This window comes from Anomaloglossus baeobatrachus, chromosome 7, assembly GCF_048569485.1.
Source record: "Anomaloglossus baeobatrachus isolate aAnoBae1 chromosome 7, aAnoBae1.hap1, whole genome shotgun sequence".
Taxonomy (NCBI): Eukaryota; Metazoa; Chordata; class Amphibia; order Anura; family Aromobatidae; genus Anomaloglossus; species Anomaloglossus baeobatrachus.
This window is the reverse complement of record NC_134359.1, coordinates 56,131,866-56,149,649: the sequence shown is the minus strand read 5'-3', so window position 1 is coordinate 56,149,649 and position 17,784 is coordinate 56,131,866. Positions and strand designations below refer to the sequence as shown.

Genomic DNA, 17,784 nt, shown 5'->3' with positions numbered 1-17,784 from the left:
CAAGCAAGTCCTGATTGACGGCAAAGGTCCAACCACAACGGGGAAACACCGCCACCGCCAAGGCACCAGTTTCCCAGGGTCGGCGCCTGCGGGCAAGAGAGAGTGGCTCCTCCGGTCCAGATTGTAGCCGGGGAGCGGGTAACCGGTGGGGATCCATCGCTACCAAACAGACATTTCAAAGGTGCAGGGAAGAGACCGTCACCGCTAACTGCAGGGAACCGCAGCACCGTGAACCGTCCGAGGGACCCGTCCAACCAGCCGTTTGTTTACCGAGAACTGTGTCGTGTTTACTGGCTGAGTGAGTACCTCAGTGCCACAAGGCACAGCGCTGCCCCTGCGCCCCTGCACCTCACTGGGCCCCGGGATCACCAACCCCTACCCACGGAGAGACAACACAACAACTGGCTGCTCCGCCTCACCATCCCCGGGATCCCCATATAGAGCAGCGGTGGTGTACACTCAATCACCACAACCGTGGGTGGCGTCACGGACAATAGACTTTATTTCCCCAAAACACCAACCCCTTTTCACTCACGGGCGAGGAGTGCCGCTCGAGAACCCCCGGGATCCGGCCCACCGCTCGAGCCACCACTGAGCAGCAGCAGCCGGACCCGAGCAGTGGGGGTGAGCGCAGTGCTGACACCCTCCTCCCCGCCCGCGACAAGATCAGACACGTTTTCTGGCCAATGAAGCACAGTGATACTGTGGTTATTAAACCAGGTATTGGTACTTTTGGCAGTGTGGACAGGTGCCAAGACCTGCTGGAAAATAACATTTCCATCTCCAAAAAGCTTGTCGGCAGAGGGAAGCATGAAGTGCTGTAAAATTTCCTGGTAGACGGCTGCGCTGACTTTGGTCTTGATAAATACACAGTGGAGCTACACCAGCAGATGACAGGGCTCCCCAAACCATCACTGATTGTGGAGACTTCTCACTAGACCTCAAGCAGCTTGGATTGTGGCCTCTCCACTCTTCCTCCAGACTCTGGGACCACGATTTCCAAATGAAATATAAGGTTTACTTTCATCTGAAAACAACACCTTGGACTACTGAGACCAGTCCAGTTCTTTTTCTCCTTGGCCCAGGTAAGACGCTTCTGGCTTTGTCTATTGGTCATTAGTGGCTTGACACAAGCAATACGACACTTGTAGCCCATGTCCTGGATACGTCTGTGTGTGGTGGCTCTTGAAGCACTGACTCCAGCAGTAGTCCACTCCTTGTGAATTTCCCCCAAATTTTTGAATGGCCATTTCTTAACAATCCTATCAAGGCTGCGGTTATCCCGGTTGCTTGTGCACCTTTTTCGACCACACTTTTTCCTTCCACTCAACTTTCCATTAATATGCTTGGATACAGAACTCTGTGAGCACCCAGCTTCTTTAGCAATGATCTTTTGTGGCTTACCCTCTTTGTGGAGTGTGTCAATGACTGCCTTCTGAACATCTGTCAAGTCAGTAATCTTCCCCATGATTGTGTAGCCTACTGAACCAGACTAAGGGACAATTTTAAATGCTTAGAAAGTCTTTGCAGGTGTTTTGCGGTAATTATTCTAATTTTATGAGATAATGACTTTTGTGTTTTCATTGGCTGTAAATTAGCAATTAACTATTGTATAAAAAAAAGCAGCCTGGCACCATTTACAACACTTGTTAAGCATCAGTGAGCGAGCTAATGTTGGTTTGGATGGCAAAGCCGGCTTCCCCATAATACTCAACAGCAATAACATCACATCCCAGTTTGTAAATGAGATTTTTATACCTTGTGCAGAGGTGGTCAGTATGCTACTGGTTTATCAACGGTTCCCAGTGGAGTACATAGATGGGCAACAGAGTTGGGTTCCATCTCTGTGAGAGTTGGGTTCCATCTCTGTGAGAGTTGGGTTCCATCTCTGTGAGAGTTGGGTTCCATCTCCGTCAGAGTTGGGTTCCATCTCCGTCATAGTTGGGTTCCATCTCCGTCAGAGTTGGGTTCATCTCCGTCAGAGTTGGGTTCCATCTCCGACAGAGTTGGGTTCCATCTCCGTCAGAGTTGGGTTCCATCTCCGTCAGAGTTGGGTTCCATCTCCGTCAGAGTTGGGTCCCATCACCGTCAGAGTTGGGTCCCGTCACCGTCAGAGTTGGGTTCCATCTCTGACAGAGTTGGGTTCCATCTCTGACAGAGTTGGGTTCCATCTCTGACAGAGTTGGGTTCCATCTCTGACAGAGTTGGGTTCCATCTCCATCAGAGTTGGGTTCCATCTCCGTCAGAGTTGGGTTCCATCTCCGTCAGAGTTGGGTTCCATCTCCGTCAGAGTTGGGTTCCATCTCCGTCAGAGTTGGGTTCCATCTCTGACAGAGTTGGGTGCCATCTCCAATTGGGTGCCATCTCCATCAGAGTTGGGTGCCCTTTCCGTCAGAGTTGGGTTCTATTTCTAACAGAGTTGAGTATCATCTCCATCAGAGTTGGGTTCCAACTCCATCAGAGTTGGGTTCCATCTCCATCAGAGTTGGGTTCCATCTCCATCAGAGTTGGGTTCCATCTCCATCAGAGTTGGGTTCCATCTCCATCAGAGCTGGGTTCCGTCTCCGTCAGAGTTGGGTTCCATCTCCGTCAGAGTTGGGTTCCATCTCCGTCAGAGTTGGGTTCCATCTCTGTCATAGTTGGGTTCCATCTCCGTCATAGTTGGGTTCCATCTCCTTCATAGTTGGGTCCCATCTCTGACAGAGTTGGGTCCCATCTCTGACAGAGTTGGGTCCCATCTCTGACAGAGTTGGGTCCCATCTCTGACAGAGTTGGGTGCCATCTCTGACAGAGTTGGGTCCCATCTCTGACAGAGTTGGGTGCCATCTCTGACAGAGTTGGATGCCATCTCAAATTGGGTGCCCTTTCTGTCAGAGTTGGGTTCCATTTCTAACAGAGTTGAGTATCATCTCCATCAGAGTTGGGTTCCAACTCCATCAGAGCTGGGTTCCATCTCCAACAGAGCTGGGTTCCATTTCCAGATTCACCAAATAGGCGGAGCAAACAGATCATAATAAAACAAAATATCTCATCGTCCTCTTTCCAGTCCCCACTCCACCCTTCAATGAATGCAAATTTATCAAAATTTTGGGTAATATTTTGCAAAACCATGAATTTTGAATTTCAAAAGATCTGCTTATCTCAACACAAATAACAAGGTAACTTTCAAGATATCCTTTACCTCATCCAGGACCTCTAGGTTGACCAAGTCATCATCCAGACAGGCGTTCTCCTTGGTGTGCAGCACATAAGGCCTCCTGGTGTGCATCCTTTCATACCTGTGCCATGTAAAATTATTAATAACGTCAAATCCAGGTCTCAAACTGCATCTTTAGATGGAAACTTCAAGTCATCAACCCACAAATTAGCTGAATCTCCAGTTATTCCCAATAGAACAAGTTTCTTCTGCACCTTCATTGTGATAATCCAATATCAGAGATATAGGATAATGAAGTTATCGCATAATGATTAATCAAGTAGGTCTCCAATTAAGATGGATTAACACCCTACAATTTTGAATGAAAGTTTACTGGATCTGGAAGAATATTGACCTCATCCTTTCCTGTATACAGAAGACTTTGCAGTCCCCAGCATGGGAGTGGCTGGCCTCGGTCATGCTGTTACACTTGCTATAAAGACCACAGAAAATTGGCTATATGTAAACACTCTTTGCACAATTGTCCTCAATCATCCTAATAATGGGATTAAGGGTCGGATCCTGACAAAGCCCAGTCTTACCTGTCTACCTTACAACAGGGTCCTTCAGAAACATGGTTCCCTTTAACCACACAAATGTTCGCGCTCCTGGTCTGAGATGTAATCTTTTGTCCTTACGTTACGGAATTAGAAGCAAAGACATTTTTATCTGCTAACTCTAAGTAATCTGATTATATCTAAAATCTGGAAACTAGTCAACTATTAAATTAAAATGGACTAATAATGAAACGCCACTCCGGGATTATTAAGGCGGCTGTGCCGAGGACGGGGGGAGAAGAGTTTATTTTGTATTATCCACGTTACGTTGTCTTGAATTATAAACCTTAGGCAAGAAGAATATCTGGTTTACAGCAAAGGAGCCTCCTGCTGGGGAGCACTTAGCCCTGATCCTCAGTGAGCGCTTCTGACAGTCCCTTCCTTCATAGACTGTGCTCACGTGATCCCACAAATCCCCCGGCTCCGGGAACTAACGTCACAAGCGAAACTCCGTCTGCGAGGTGGGAGTCACATAATGCCGCAACATATCAGCAATGCTATTTATCAAAGTCATAGTATGGTAAGGAATATAATAATAATAATATTTATTCATTTATATAGCGCTATTAATTCCATAGGGCTTTATATGCTTTGACAACTCTGTCCCCATTGGGGCTCACAATCTAGAGTCCCTATCTGTATGTCTTTGGAGTGTGGGAGGAAACCGGAGAACCAGGAGAAAACCCACGCAAACACGGGGAGAACGTACAAACTCCTTGCAGATGGTGTCTTTGGTGGGATTTGAAGACAGGACCCCAGCGCTGCAACACAGGAATCAGACAGTGAAGGAAGCAGGGCTCCCAAAGATTCCTGAACTGTCCGTAAAAATAAGGCACTTTTTTTTATCTTTTCCGTAAAAAATTACATCTTTCATTATTTTCTTTTTGAGCTGAAGAAACGTGTACAGATTATTGTGACTGATTACACTTAAAGGAAATCTGTCAGCAGGTTTTTGCTATGTAAGCTGTAGCCAGCATGCTGCATGGGTTAAAGGGAATCAGGAGTTTGCTCCCCCATCTGTGAGCAGCATAATGTAGAGACAGAGACCCTGATTCCAGGGATGTGTCACTTACTGAGCTGTTTGCTGTCCTTTTGATAAAATCAATGTTTTCTCTGCTGCATATCTAGCAGTTATACAGAGCTCATGAATATACTGGACTACCTGCAGCATGCCAAGTAGTCCTGTAATGATAATCTACTGCTGATTAACAGTGATTTCATCAAAACTACACTAAGCAGACCAGTAAGTGACACATCACTGGAATCAGGGTCTCTGCCCCTACATTATGCTGCTCTCAGACTAGGTGGCAAAAACCTGGTAACAGATTCCCTTTAACATAGAGAATTCAAGGATGTCTGTCTTGTCAAGGTCTGATCTGTTGTTTATTTGCTATGCTTGTTTAAGCAGCAGGACCCTGATCATTGCTACATAGTCACACACCCGCCTCCTCCTCTGACTGACACCTCACTGTCAATGCACAATCTCTGAGAGCCTAGTGTGGGCGGGGACAGCTTTCTCAGCTCTACTGCATTGCTAAATCTAAAAATTCTGATTGTATCAGAACGGCTGCAGCCAGTAATCTAAGTGACACATCATTGGATTCAGGGTCTCTTTGACTAGATCATGCTGCTCTCTGGTGAGGTAGCAAAAATCTGCTGACAAATTTCCTTTAATGTCTTTGCATGAGGTTTGTATACATATAGCACTTAAAATCTTAAAAGGGTTACATAGATTGAAAAAAGATCTAGGTCCATCTAGATCAACCTTAAAGGGAATCTGTCACCATTTTGACTTTTGTACACTGTTAACCCCTTCACGACCGCGGGCCGTAAAATTACGTCCTATTTTAACGTGACTTAACGACCAGGGACGTAATTTTACGGCCTAAACTTCATTTGATTGCCGTGGCCATAGCAACGGCTTTCAAATGATGTCCCCTGCTGTTTCTTACAGCAGGGGACCTTTGCTTGACCCCAGGGGGGGCGGCATCGCCACCCCCTATCGACGATCGATGTGATTGGCTGTTCAAATCTGAACCGCCAACCACATCGATCGCACTAATTTCGGCAAAAATAATGCCCGAATTAGTGCGATCCTGTGAGATCCAGCTATGAGATGCCGCAGCTGCAGCAGCATATCATAGGTGGACCTCAAACATGCCGCCCCCAGCCCCTGTAGCACTGATTGGAGCGATCGTGCTATGACGCGCAATCGCTCCAATCAGTGTGCAGTGGGGCGGTCTGATCTGCCGGTGGCCGCCCTCCCCAGGCCTGTGCTGGCCTGCGAGCCCTCCCCCAACATGTCTGCAGCGTGGAGTGGCTGGTACTTTTGGTACCACGCCACCGCTGCTGCTGCCGCCGCCGCCTCTGATGTCTCCGCCGCTGCAGCTCTAATGGTAAGTATTCTGCTCCCTGCGCGCTCCCGTGAAGGCCCCTGCGCGCTCCCGTGAAGGCCCCTGCCCGTGCCCCCCCCCGATCTGCCCCCCTACGCCCCGATCTGCCCCCCTACGCCCCGATCTGCCACCCCCGGCATCCCGATCTGCTACCACCGCTGCTGCTGAGGTCACCGCTGCTGCTGCAAAGTGAGTACTGTGCTCACTTTGCAGCCCGTGCGCGCTCCCGCGGTGCCCCTGCGCGCTGCCGTGATAGCCCCTGCCGTGCCCCCCCCCCCGCGATCTGCTCCCCCCAACCCCCCCCCCCCCGACATCCCGATCCGCTCCCCCCGCGATCTGACTGCCTCCCCCATTATTTCTATTCTGCTTCTGCAGCTCCCTCTCCGGTCTCCCCCTCTGCTCTCCCCCCCCCCTCTGCTCTCACCCACCCCTCTGCTCTCACCCCCCCCTCTGCTCTCACCCCCCCTCTCCCCCTCTGCTCTCACTCCCCCCTCTCCTCTCACCCCCCCCTCTCCCCCTCTGCTCTCACCCCCCCCTCTCCCCCTCTGCTCTCACCCCCCCCCCTCTCCCTCTCTGCTCTCACCCCCCCCCCTCTCCCCCTCTCCCCCTCTGCTCTCCCCCGACGTCCTCTTACCTGTCTTCACCGGCCTGATCACATCTGCGTCCATCGCTGGGTCCTTCCTGGGCATTCTGCTGATCTGCCTGCTGCTCCTGTAAAGCTGTCCATCTCTCTGCCATCTGTTCCTCTGCAGCTCTTCTGGTCAGTGATCCTCCTGCTAGTCCTCTGGGTACTGTGAGTATAACTTTTTTTTTTTTTTTCCGTATCCCCTGTCCATTTTTACACCTCATCCGTCCGTGCGTCCCGCCAAGCGCTGATCAGGGATGCAGATAACGGATCGGCATCCCTGCTCAATTTTTGGCGTGACTTTTTTTTCCGTATCCCCGACGCTTTTTGTATCGCATCCGTCCGTGCGTCCCGCCGAGCGCTGATCAGGGATGCAGATAACGGATCGGCATCCATGGTCAATTTTTGGCGTGACTTTTTTCCGTATTCACGACGCTTTTTGTATCGCATCCGTCCGTGCGTCCCGCCAAGCGCTGATCAGGGATGCAGATAACGGATCGGCATCCCTGCTCAATTTTTGGCGTGACTTTTTTCCGTATTCACGACGCTTTTTGTATCGCATCCGTCCGTGCGTCCCGCCGAGCGCTGATCAGGGATGCAGATAACGGATCGGCATCCATGGTCAATTTTTGGCGTGACTTTTTTCCGTATTCACGACGCTTTTTGTATCGCATCCGTCCGTGCGTCCCGACGAGCGCTGATTAGGGATGCAGATAACGGATCGGCATCCCTGCTCAATTTTTGGCGTGACTTTTTTCCGTATTTGCGACGCTTTTTGTATCGCATCCGTCCGTGCGTCCCGCCAAGCGCTGATCAGGGATGCACATAACGTATCTGCATCCATGGTCAATTTTTGGCGTGACTTTTTTTTTTACGTATCCCCGACGCTTTTTTTTATCGCATCCGACCGTGCGTCCTGCAGCGGCCGATCAGTGCACTGCGTCTGTGCGTTTGAAAAGTCAAATGGCGCTCCTTCTCTTCTGAGCCCCGCCATGCGCTCAAACAATTACTTTCCACCACATATGAGGTATCTGCGTACTCAGGAGAAATTGCACAATACGTTTTATGGTGCATTTTTTCCTGTTACCCTTGTGAAAAAAAAAAGCTACCTAGTTGAAGCAACCGTTTTGTGGTAAAAAAAAAAATTTTTCTTTTCACGGCTCAACGCTATAAACTTCTGTGAAGCCCCCAGGTGTTCAAAGTGCTCACCAAACATCTAGAAAAATTATTTGAGGGCTCTAGTTTCCAAAATGGTGTCACTTGTGGGGGAGCTCCACTGTTTAGGCACCATAGGGGGTCTCCAAACGTGACATGGCGTCCGCTAATGATTCCAACCAATTTTGCTGTCAAATGGCGCTCCTTCTCTTCTGAGCCCCGCCATGCGCCCAAACAATTACTTTCCACCACATATGAGGTATCTGCGTACTCAGGAGAAAATGCACAATACATTTTATGGTGCATTTTTTCCTGATAGCCTTGTGAAAAAAAAGCTACCTAGTTGAAGCAACCGTTTTGTGGTAAAAAAATTATTTTTTCTTTTCACGGCTCAACGCTATAAACTTCTGTGAAGCCCCCAGGTGTTCAAAGTGCTCACCAAACATCTAGAAAAATTATTTGAGGGCTCTAGTTTCCAAAATGGTGTCACTTGTGGGGGAGCTCCACTGTTTAGGCACCATAGGGGGTCTCCAAACGTGACATGGCGTCCGCTAATGATTCCAACCAATTTTGCTGTCAAATGGCGCTCCTTCTCTTCTGAGCCCCGCCATGCGCCCAAACAATTACTTTCCACCACATATGAGGTATCTGCGTACTCAGGAGAAAATGCACAATACATTTTATGGTGCATTTTTTCCTGATAGCCTTGTGAAAAAAAAAGCTACCTAGTTGAAGCAACCGTTTTGTGGTAAAAAAATTTTTTTTTCTTTTCACGGCTCAACGCTATAAACTTCTGTGAAGCCCCCAGGTGTTCAAAGTGCTCACCAAACATCTAGAAAAATTATTTGAGGCCTCTAGTTTCCAAAATGGGGTCACTTGTGGGGGAGCTCCATTGTTTAGGCACCTCAGGGGGTCTTCAAACCCGACATGGCGTCCGCTAACAGGTGCAGCTAATTTTGCACTCAAAAATTCAAATGGCGCTCCTTGCCTTCCGAGCACTGCTATGTGTCCAAACATTTGATTTCCACCACATATGAGGTATCTGCGTACTCAGGAGAAAATGCACAATACATTTTATGGTGCATTTTTTCCTGTTACTGTGGCGCCCCAGGACCTGGTCGCCACAACAGCATTGCCCTCCCAAAGGGTTAATGCTGAGCCTGGAGGTAATTGGGAGATCTATTGGCCAGTAAGTGTAACACCAACCGCAGTTCTCCCTCCGGCCAGCAGGGGGAGCTCTGAACCTGGAACTTCAGGGAGCATTCCTTAAGTCTGGCTGGAAGGAGGAAGTGGTAGTTAGTCTGGAGACAGGAGTGAAAGAGTGCAGACGCAGAGTAGTGCTGCCTTGTAAACTGGGGCCTAGAGCTGGGATAGCTTGGCCCAGTGAAGCAAGGGGAGCAGAGAGGCACAGCAGGGACTCGGACATCGGAGTCTGTAGTTGCCAGGGCATAAAATCCATCCCTGGTAGCTGAATCCGGAGGGCAGGAGAGCTGTAAGCCCCCTGTCCCAGAAGCAATCTGAAGGTACAACTGCATCCCAAGGGCCTGGTGTGGGCTCCAGCAGAGAAGCACCAGAGAGGGCCTGCGCAGTCTACCACACAGAAAAGGGGACGAACAACAAGTCCCAGCAGCAAGAGGGCAATTGCAAACCCAAAGTGCAGTGTCCTAACACAGCAGAGAAAGATTAAGGAGTAGGCCTCATACTCAACTGGCCAAAGATCACCCCAGGCACTTCCAGGCCGGCCGGATCATCTTTACCATCTGTGACGGTCTCCCTGGACTAAGTTTCTGCCGAGTAAAAGAGGAGAAGGTAAAGAGACTACTGTTTGTGCCTGGTTCTTTCATTGCTGGTCGGCCCTGCACCGTGTTAGTCACGCAGCACCATAGACTTCCACAAACACCAACTGTGCCCCGGGCATTGCTCCACCTGTGGGGAGCAGTACCACCATTGCTGCCATAACACTATCCCGGAGGCCTCATACCGCAGCGGCGGCTTAATAGCTGCATACCACAGGTGGCGTCACGAACACAAACATTAAAGTCATCAGCCACATATTCAACTGACACCCACCAGGGCCACGGAGCCGGGCCCAGCCACCACTGACTACCACCGGACTAGTCCGGCCCGGCACCGGGTGTCCCACAGCCCTGGGGTGGGCGAGTCAACTTTTGGCGTCACGAACAGGATTTCGTGCCCGGTCACACCGGGTACTGTGCGCCTGAAGAACTGTGTAAAAGACTGTGTACTGGTTGTAAATTGCCGCCGCCATTAGCCGCGCCGAGCGCAGGAAGAAGGGGGGCGTGCCTGACAAAGAGCGCGAAGGGAGCGCGCCATCAGAGCAGAGCGCTGTTAACCCCGCGCGACCCAGAAGAAAATTTGAAAAGTGAACGGAGCCTGGTAAGGTTCACTAAGAGGGAGGAAGATGTCCGACTCCGAGGGAGAGCAGGTGGCTGCCATCGCCCAGGACGCCGCAGCACCGGCCGAAGTAGTCCCAGTCGCCGTCGCCCCATCCCCCACTGTAGCGCCGGTAATGCCGATCACCATGCCGTACATACCGGGAGCAGAATGGCTGCCGCAGTACTCCGGGGAGTCCCATACCTTGAGTGACTTCAGAGAAAGCCTGCACAGCTTGTTCCGGGTGTATCCTCTGACTGAGAGCCAGAAGGTGGGCATAGTAATGGGACAGCTAGCCGGCGCAGCCCAGCGTGAAGCGAAGTCCTGGCCTGATACAGATAAAGGGACAGCAGCCCAGATACTGGCCAAGCTAAAGAGTACTTTTGACACCCGCACCGCAGCAGAGATAAAGATGAGATTCTTTGGGTGCAAGCAGCGGGCCACAGACAGCATAAGGGACTATGCCTTAAACTTGCAGGAGGCCCTGAAAGCAGTTAAACAGGTGGACCCAGAGAGTGTACGTGAAGAAGACAAACTCCTAACTGAGCAGTTCATAGAGGGGCTCCTGTCAGATGCCCACAGGACCCAGCTGCGTATCCTGGTCCTGCAGAACCCTGCTCTGGACTTTGCCAAGTTTAAGGACCAGGCCATCAGGGTACTGAGAGAATCTACACCGAATGACCCAGTACCCCTCCGGCCTCTTGCTATCACGTACCCCGGGGTGGTGCCTGCAACACGAGCCACTGCAGGGGCTGAGGCGCAGTCCCTGGATAAGGATCCCACTGCAGAGCTCAGACAGCAGTTCCAGGAGCTGACCAAGACTGTGGCTGCCCTTGCCAAGACCGTGCAGTCTCTACAAATGACCCCCTCGCCTGCAAAAATCGAGTTGGCCTCCAGCCCAGAAGACGTCCCATGGATGCGACAGAGGAGGATTCCGCCGACCCGAGGCAGAGACACAGACCGGTATGATTCAACAGGGCAACCGATCTGCCGCCACTGCAACCAGGCGGGCCACATTGCACGACGCTGTCCTTTAAACGGGCCGAGCCTGGGGCCAGGAGCCAACCCCCAGGTGTGAGGAAGCCCGGCTCAAACCCCAGCCGCAGCAAGTATGTGGGAGGACGACCGGTCCTTCCCATTGTGCTGGATGGGATCCCTTTGAATGCCCTCCTGGATACGGGGTCCCAGGTAACAACCATCCCCCACAAACTGTACAAAAGATATTGGGCTGATTCAGACATTGACCATGGCCCAGATGATGATTTAACGATTGTGGCCAGTAATGGTCAGCCCTTACCTCAAATTGGGTACAAAGAAGTAACCATTAAAGTGGGGCGGGTGGAATTGCCATGTCAGGGGATGATAATTGTAGATATAGATCGCAAAGAATCTGACCCACTGCTAACCCTTGGTACAAATGTGATAGAAAATTGTATTGCCGAAGTGATAATTTTGTTGCAACAGGCGTCTGAAACTGCCAGCTCCGGGCAGCAGCGTGCCCTACAGAGGGAGATCAGAGCCCTGATGAGGAGGCAGCAGGTAGAGCTGGCCGGAGGAGAAATTGGCAGTGTGAGGGTAAGTGACCCCCTCCCCATTGTAATACCCCCAAGAAGTGAAATGTTGATATGGTGTCGGGCAGCAATAGGCCTCAAGGGTCAGGATTACCATGCCTTGGTAGAACCAGTGTATTCAGACAGTAGGCCTGGAGTCCTGATAGCCAGAGGGGTAGCGGACGTCCGCAAGGGGAGAGTGCCCGTCCGTGTCCTGAATTGTGGGGAGGAGGAGGCCAAATTGCCCCGGTACGCCACTGTAGCAAAACTGTACACTGTCAGTAACAATACCATTAAAGCAGTGGAACCCTTGATCCCGGCTGACCAGGCGGAAGACAATGGCTCCAAGGGGCAGCCGGAAGACTGGTGCCAAAAATTACATGTAGGCACCGACTCCACCCCCTCGCACCAAAAGCATGGGGTTTACCGGGTGGTACAGGAGTACGAGCGGGTCTTCAGCAAACACCCCCTAGATTTTGGGCAGGTGAAAGGGGTTAAACATCAAATCCCCACGGGTGATCATCATCCCATTAAAGAGAGATACCGCCCTGTACCCCCCGCACAGTATCAGTGTGCCAAGGAAATGTTACGGGAAATGAAGGAGGCTGGGGTTATCAGAGATAGTTGTAGCCCCTGGGCAGCTCCACTAGTGCTCGTAAAGAAAAAAGATGGTACAATGAGAATGTGTGTAGATTACAGGCAAATTAACCGCATTACACATAAAGATGCTTATCCACTGCCCAGAATAGAGGAGTCACTAACAGCCTTAAAGTCAGCTAACTATTTCTCCACCTTGGATCTCACCAGTGGGTATTGGCAGGTTCCCGTGGCAGAGGCGGACAAGGAGAAGACTGCATTCACGACACCAATGGGCCTCTGTGAGTTCAATTGTATGCCATTCGGGCTCTGCAACGCCCCAGGGACATTCCAAAGGTTGATGGAGTGCTGCTTGGGCCACCACAACTTTGAAACCGTGCTGTTGTACCTGGATGACGTAATAGTCTACTCCAAGACTTATGAGGACCACCTGAAGCACTTAGCAGAAGTGTTTGAATCCTTGTCGAAATATGGCCTGAAGATCAAGCCGTCCAAATGTCACCTCTTGAAGCCAAAGGTACAGTACCTGGGTCATGTGGTCAGCGCAGAAGGTGTGGCACCTGATCCGGAGAAAGTCACTGTAATCAAGGACTGGCCAAGACCCACCACAGTGAAGGAGGTGCGGCAGTTCCTTGGACTGGTGGGCTACTACCGAAGGTTCATTGATGGTTTCACCAAGATAGCAGCGCCCCTTCAAGACCTCCTGGTGGGCCAGCCAAAGCAGGCTAAGAAGCAGAGCCCTCCATTTGAATGGAGCAGCCAACTGGAAACATCCTTTGTCCGGCTGAAAGGGGCTCTCACGGGAGAAGAAATTCTGGCCTACCCTGACTACAGCCAACCGTTTGTACTGTATACAGACGCCAGCAACGTGGGACTGGGAGCAGTTCTGTCCCAGGTACAGGGAGGCAGAGAGAGGGTGATAGCGTACGCCAGTAGGAAGCTTCGGCCCACAGAAAGGAATCCAGAAAACTACAGTTCCTTCAAGCTGGAGTTCCTCGCTATTGTTTGGGCAGTGACTGAACGCTTCAAGCACTATCTGGCATCGGCCAAGTTCACCATCTTCACGGACAACAATCCGTTGACACACCTGGCAACAGCCAAGTTAGGTGCGATGGAACAGCGATGGATGGCCCGGCTGTCTAACTTTGACTTTACCATCAAGTATCGGGCTGGCAAGAAGAATAACAATGCTGATGCGCTGTCCAGAATGCCTCACTTGCCCGAGTCTGGAGAAGACATGGATGAACTCGAAGAGATAGAGTTACCGGCTTTCCATCACCAAGGTGTGTCCCAGTGTGAGCATGCTGTGGGAGTGAAGCGCTCAAGCCAGCACGGGGTCTCGGTCAACCCCTTACTCCACCATAATTGGGAAGAAACACAGAACGGTGACCCGGCCGTGCGATTGGTCAAAGAGAAGCTAGCGCAAGCTGAGACCCATCTTGGCCCAGACGCTCCAGAGGAAGCCCAGCAGCTGTGGAAGGAGAGGGGACGACTGTTCACCTACCAAGGCAAGCTCTGCAAGAGATATGTCAACTATCGAACAAATGAACTTGTCTGGCAGATAGTGGTTCCGCAGAGAGATGCTCCAATGGTCCTAGCAGCGTATCATGATAACGCAGGACACTTCGGGTGGAAGAAGTTGGAGGCCCTACTCCGTGATCGGTTCTATTGGGTGCACATGAGAAAGATGATCGAGAAGTGGTGCCGAGACTGTGGCCCGTGTAACCTGAGGCGGAAAGACGATGCCAGCCAAAGGTCTCCCTTGCAGCCAATTGTCACAAAGCAGCCCCTGGAGTTGGTGGCCCTGGACCACGTGAAGTTAACACCAAGCCGGTCGGGCTATGTGTACGCCCTCACCATTGTGGACCATTACTCCCGTTTCCTGGTAGTAGTGCCTGTGAAGGACCAGACAGCCAGGACAGCAGCTCGAGCGTTCCAGGCATCCTTTTGCCGACCTCACGGCTATCCGGAAAGGGTACTGACGGATCAGGGTCCTGCATTCGAGGCTGAAGTGTTCCAAGAGTTCTGTAACATGTACGGTTGTAAGAAAATCCGAACCACACCGTACCACCCACAAACCAATGGACTGTGCGAGAAAATGAACCATGTGGTTATTGATATGCTGAAGACCCTACCGCTGGAGGAAAGGAACCAATGGCCAGAAAAGTTGCCAGATCTGGTAGACCTGTACAACCACATCCCAGTGAATTCGACCAACTGTAGCCCCGCTTACCTGATGCGAGCCAGACCAGGCAAGTTGCCTGTAGACTTTGAGATGGGGACTGTGTCGCCTGAGGCGGTGCAAGAAATAGAGGATTGGGATACAGAACGGCAGCAGCGGTACCGTAAGGTCCAGGAGTGCGTAGAGAGGAGCCTGTCTCAAGCAAGAACGAGACAAGAACAGCATTACAATCAAACAGCCCCAGCAACTCCCTTAGCACCTGGAGAACAAGTCCTCAAGAAGAAGCGGAAGGCGCATAAATTGGATGATCAGTGGGAAAACGAGCCCTACACCATTATCCCCTCCAACTTTGACAATAGTAAGGTATGCCTCATAAGCAAAGATGAAGGCAAGACCTATCAAGCAATTTCCCGAGACCGCCTGAAAGCGTGCCCTGAACGGTGCAGAATCCAAAGAGAAATGGAAGGAGTACAAGGAAGTCCCCAAAGTCAAGAGAAAGAAGGGGAGATGATTCAAACCATCCTTGGAAAGTTCCCCAAAACTTGGACCCGAATAAACAATGCCATAGTGGTACCAGTTTTGACGTTTCCGCAGTTGGTCGAGCCAGAAACGGAAAAGGTTCCGGATCCACCTAAAGAATCGTCCGCTCCAGCACGAGAGGACACGCCAGCAGTGGAACAGGAGGATCAACCCCCTGTCAGTGGTGAACCTGTCATACCCTTGGCGACTCTTAGATCACAAAGGCAACCATCACGCTTACCTATGGGGGTTAGGCCCACCTGTAGTGCTGAGATAGAAGACGCACCACGTAGTCAGGGGCAAACACCAGAGCTACGTAGGTCCCAGCGCAGCACTCGGGGACAACCCCCTCTAAGGTATAGGGAGTCAACTGTATAAGGGAAAGAGTACTTATTAGAATGTAAATAGTTATGCAAAATGTCTGTCATGTTGTGTACAAAATGTTTTCTTTTTCTGTGATTGCGAAAATGGACAATTGGGCCACTGGACTATGGGTGGCCAACACCTAAATTGTTCATAGTTAGCACCAGTGTGCTCAACACCCCTGAAGAAAAACCCGTCCGGCGTGCATAGAGTGGGGTCATCAATGCTCTGACGCACGCCCAGAGCCTACGTTGGGGGTTTGAACGCGGCGGGTCCCCCATGGAGCAGTGTAATGGACACCCGGCAGGGAGCCACACCGGACTCTTATAGTAATGTTTAAGGTTGTAACGTTAAAGTATTTGCGCCTCCCATAATGGGATGAAATGTTCTAACATGTCATGTTTGTTTCTACAGTCCGGGAGTACTGAATTTAACTAAGGGGGAGTGTGGCGCCCCAGGACCTGGTCGCCACAACAGCATTGCCCTCCCAAAGGGTTAATGCTGAGCCTGGAGGTAATTGGGAGATCTATTGGCCAGTAAGTGTAACACCAACCGCAGTTCTCCCTCCGGCCAGCAGGGGGAGCTCTGAACCTGGAACTTCAGGGAGCATTCCTTAAGTCTGGCTGGAAGGAGGAAGTGGTAGTTAGTCTGGAGACAGGAGTGAAAGAGTGCAGACGCAGAGTAGTGCTGCCTTGTAAACTGGGGCCTAGAGCTGGGATAGCTTGGCCCAGTGAAGCAAGGGGAGCAGAGAGGCACAGCAGGGACTCGGACATCGGAGTCTGTAGTTGCCAGGGCATAAAATCCATCCCTGGTAGCTGAATCCGGAGGGCAGGAGAGCTGTAAGCCCCCTGTCCCAGAAGCAATCTGAAGGTACAACTGCATCCCAAGGGCCTGGTGTGGGCTCCAGCAGAGAAGCACCAGAGAGGGCCTGCGCAGTCTACCACACAGAAAAGGGGACGAACAACAAGTCCCAGCAGCAAGAGGGCAATTGCAAACCCAAAGTGCAGTGTCCTAACACAGCAGAGAAAGATTAAGGAGTAGGCCTCATACTCAACTGGCCAAAGATCACCCCAGGCACTTCCAGGCCGGCCGGATCATCTTTACCATCTGTGACGGTCTCCCTGGACTAAGTTTCTGCCGAGTAAAAGAGGAGAAGGTAAAGAGACTACTGTTTGTGCCTGGTTCTTTCATTGCTGGTCGGCCCTGCACCGTGTTAGTCACGCAGCACCATAGACTTCCACAAACACCAACTGTGCCCCGGGCATTGCTCCACCTGTGGGGAGCAGTACCACCATTGCTGCCATAACACTATCCCGGAGGCCTCATACCGCAGCGGCGGCTTAATAGCTGCATACCACAGGTGGCGTCACGAACACAAACATTAAAGTCATCAGCCACATATTCAACTGACACCCACCAGGGCCACGGAGCCGGGCCCAGCCACCACTGACTACCACCGGACTAGTCCGGCCCGGCACCGGGTGTCCCACAGCCCTGGGGTGGGCGAGTCATTACCCTTGTGAAAAAAAAAGCTACCTAGTTGAAGCAACCGTTTTGTGGTAAAAAAAATTTTTTTTCTTTTCACGGCTCAACGCTATAAACTTTTGTGAAGCCCCCAGGGGTTCAAAGTGCTCACCAAACATCTAGAAAAATTATTTGAGGCCTCTAGTTTCCAAAATGGGGTCACTTGTGGGGGAGCTCCATTGTTTAGGCACCTCAGGGGGTCTTCAAACCCGACATGGCGTCCGCTAACAGGTGCAGCTAATTTTGCACTCAAAAATTCAAATGGCGCTCCTTGCCTTCCGAGCACTGCTGTGTGTCCAAACATTTGATTTCCACCACATATGAGGTATCTGCGTACTCAGGAGAAAATGCACAATACATTTTATGGTGCATTTTTTCCTGTTACCCTTGTGAAAAAAAAAGCTACCTAGTTGAAGCAACCGTTTTGTGGTAAAAAAAATTTTTTTTCTTTTCACGGCTCGACGCTATAAACTTTTGTGAAGCCCCCAGGGGTTCAAAGTGCTCACCAAACATCTAGAAAAATTATTTGAGGCCTCTAGTTTCCAAAATGGGGTCACTTGTGGGGGAGCTCCATTGTTTAGGCACCTCAGGGGGTCTTCAAACCCGACATGGCGTCCGCTAACAGGTGCAGCTAATTTTGCACTCAAAAATTCAAATGGCGCTCCTTGCCTTCCGAGCACTGCTGTGTGTCCAAACATTTGATTTCCACCACATATGAGGTATCTGCGT

General features: G+C 50.9%; 1 protein-coding gene across 1 annotated transcript in view; it reads right to left on the bottom strand.

Moving 5' to 3' along the window:
• The window catches only part of MYO3B (myosin IIIB), a 544,035-nt gene that overhangs the window by 274,439 nt on the left and 251,812 nt on the right, over positions 1–17,784 (bottom strand). Inside the window, 1 exon segment of the mRNA XM_075319688.1 lies at positions 3,182–3,278. Within this exon segment, the coding sequence (XP_075175803.1) occupies positions 3,182–3,278 (97 nt within the window).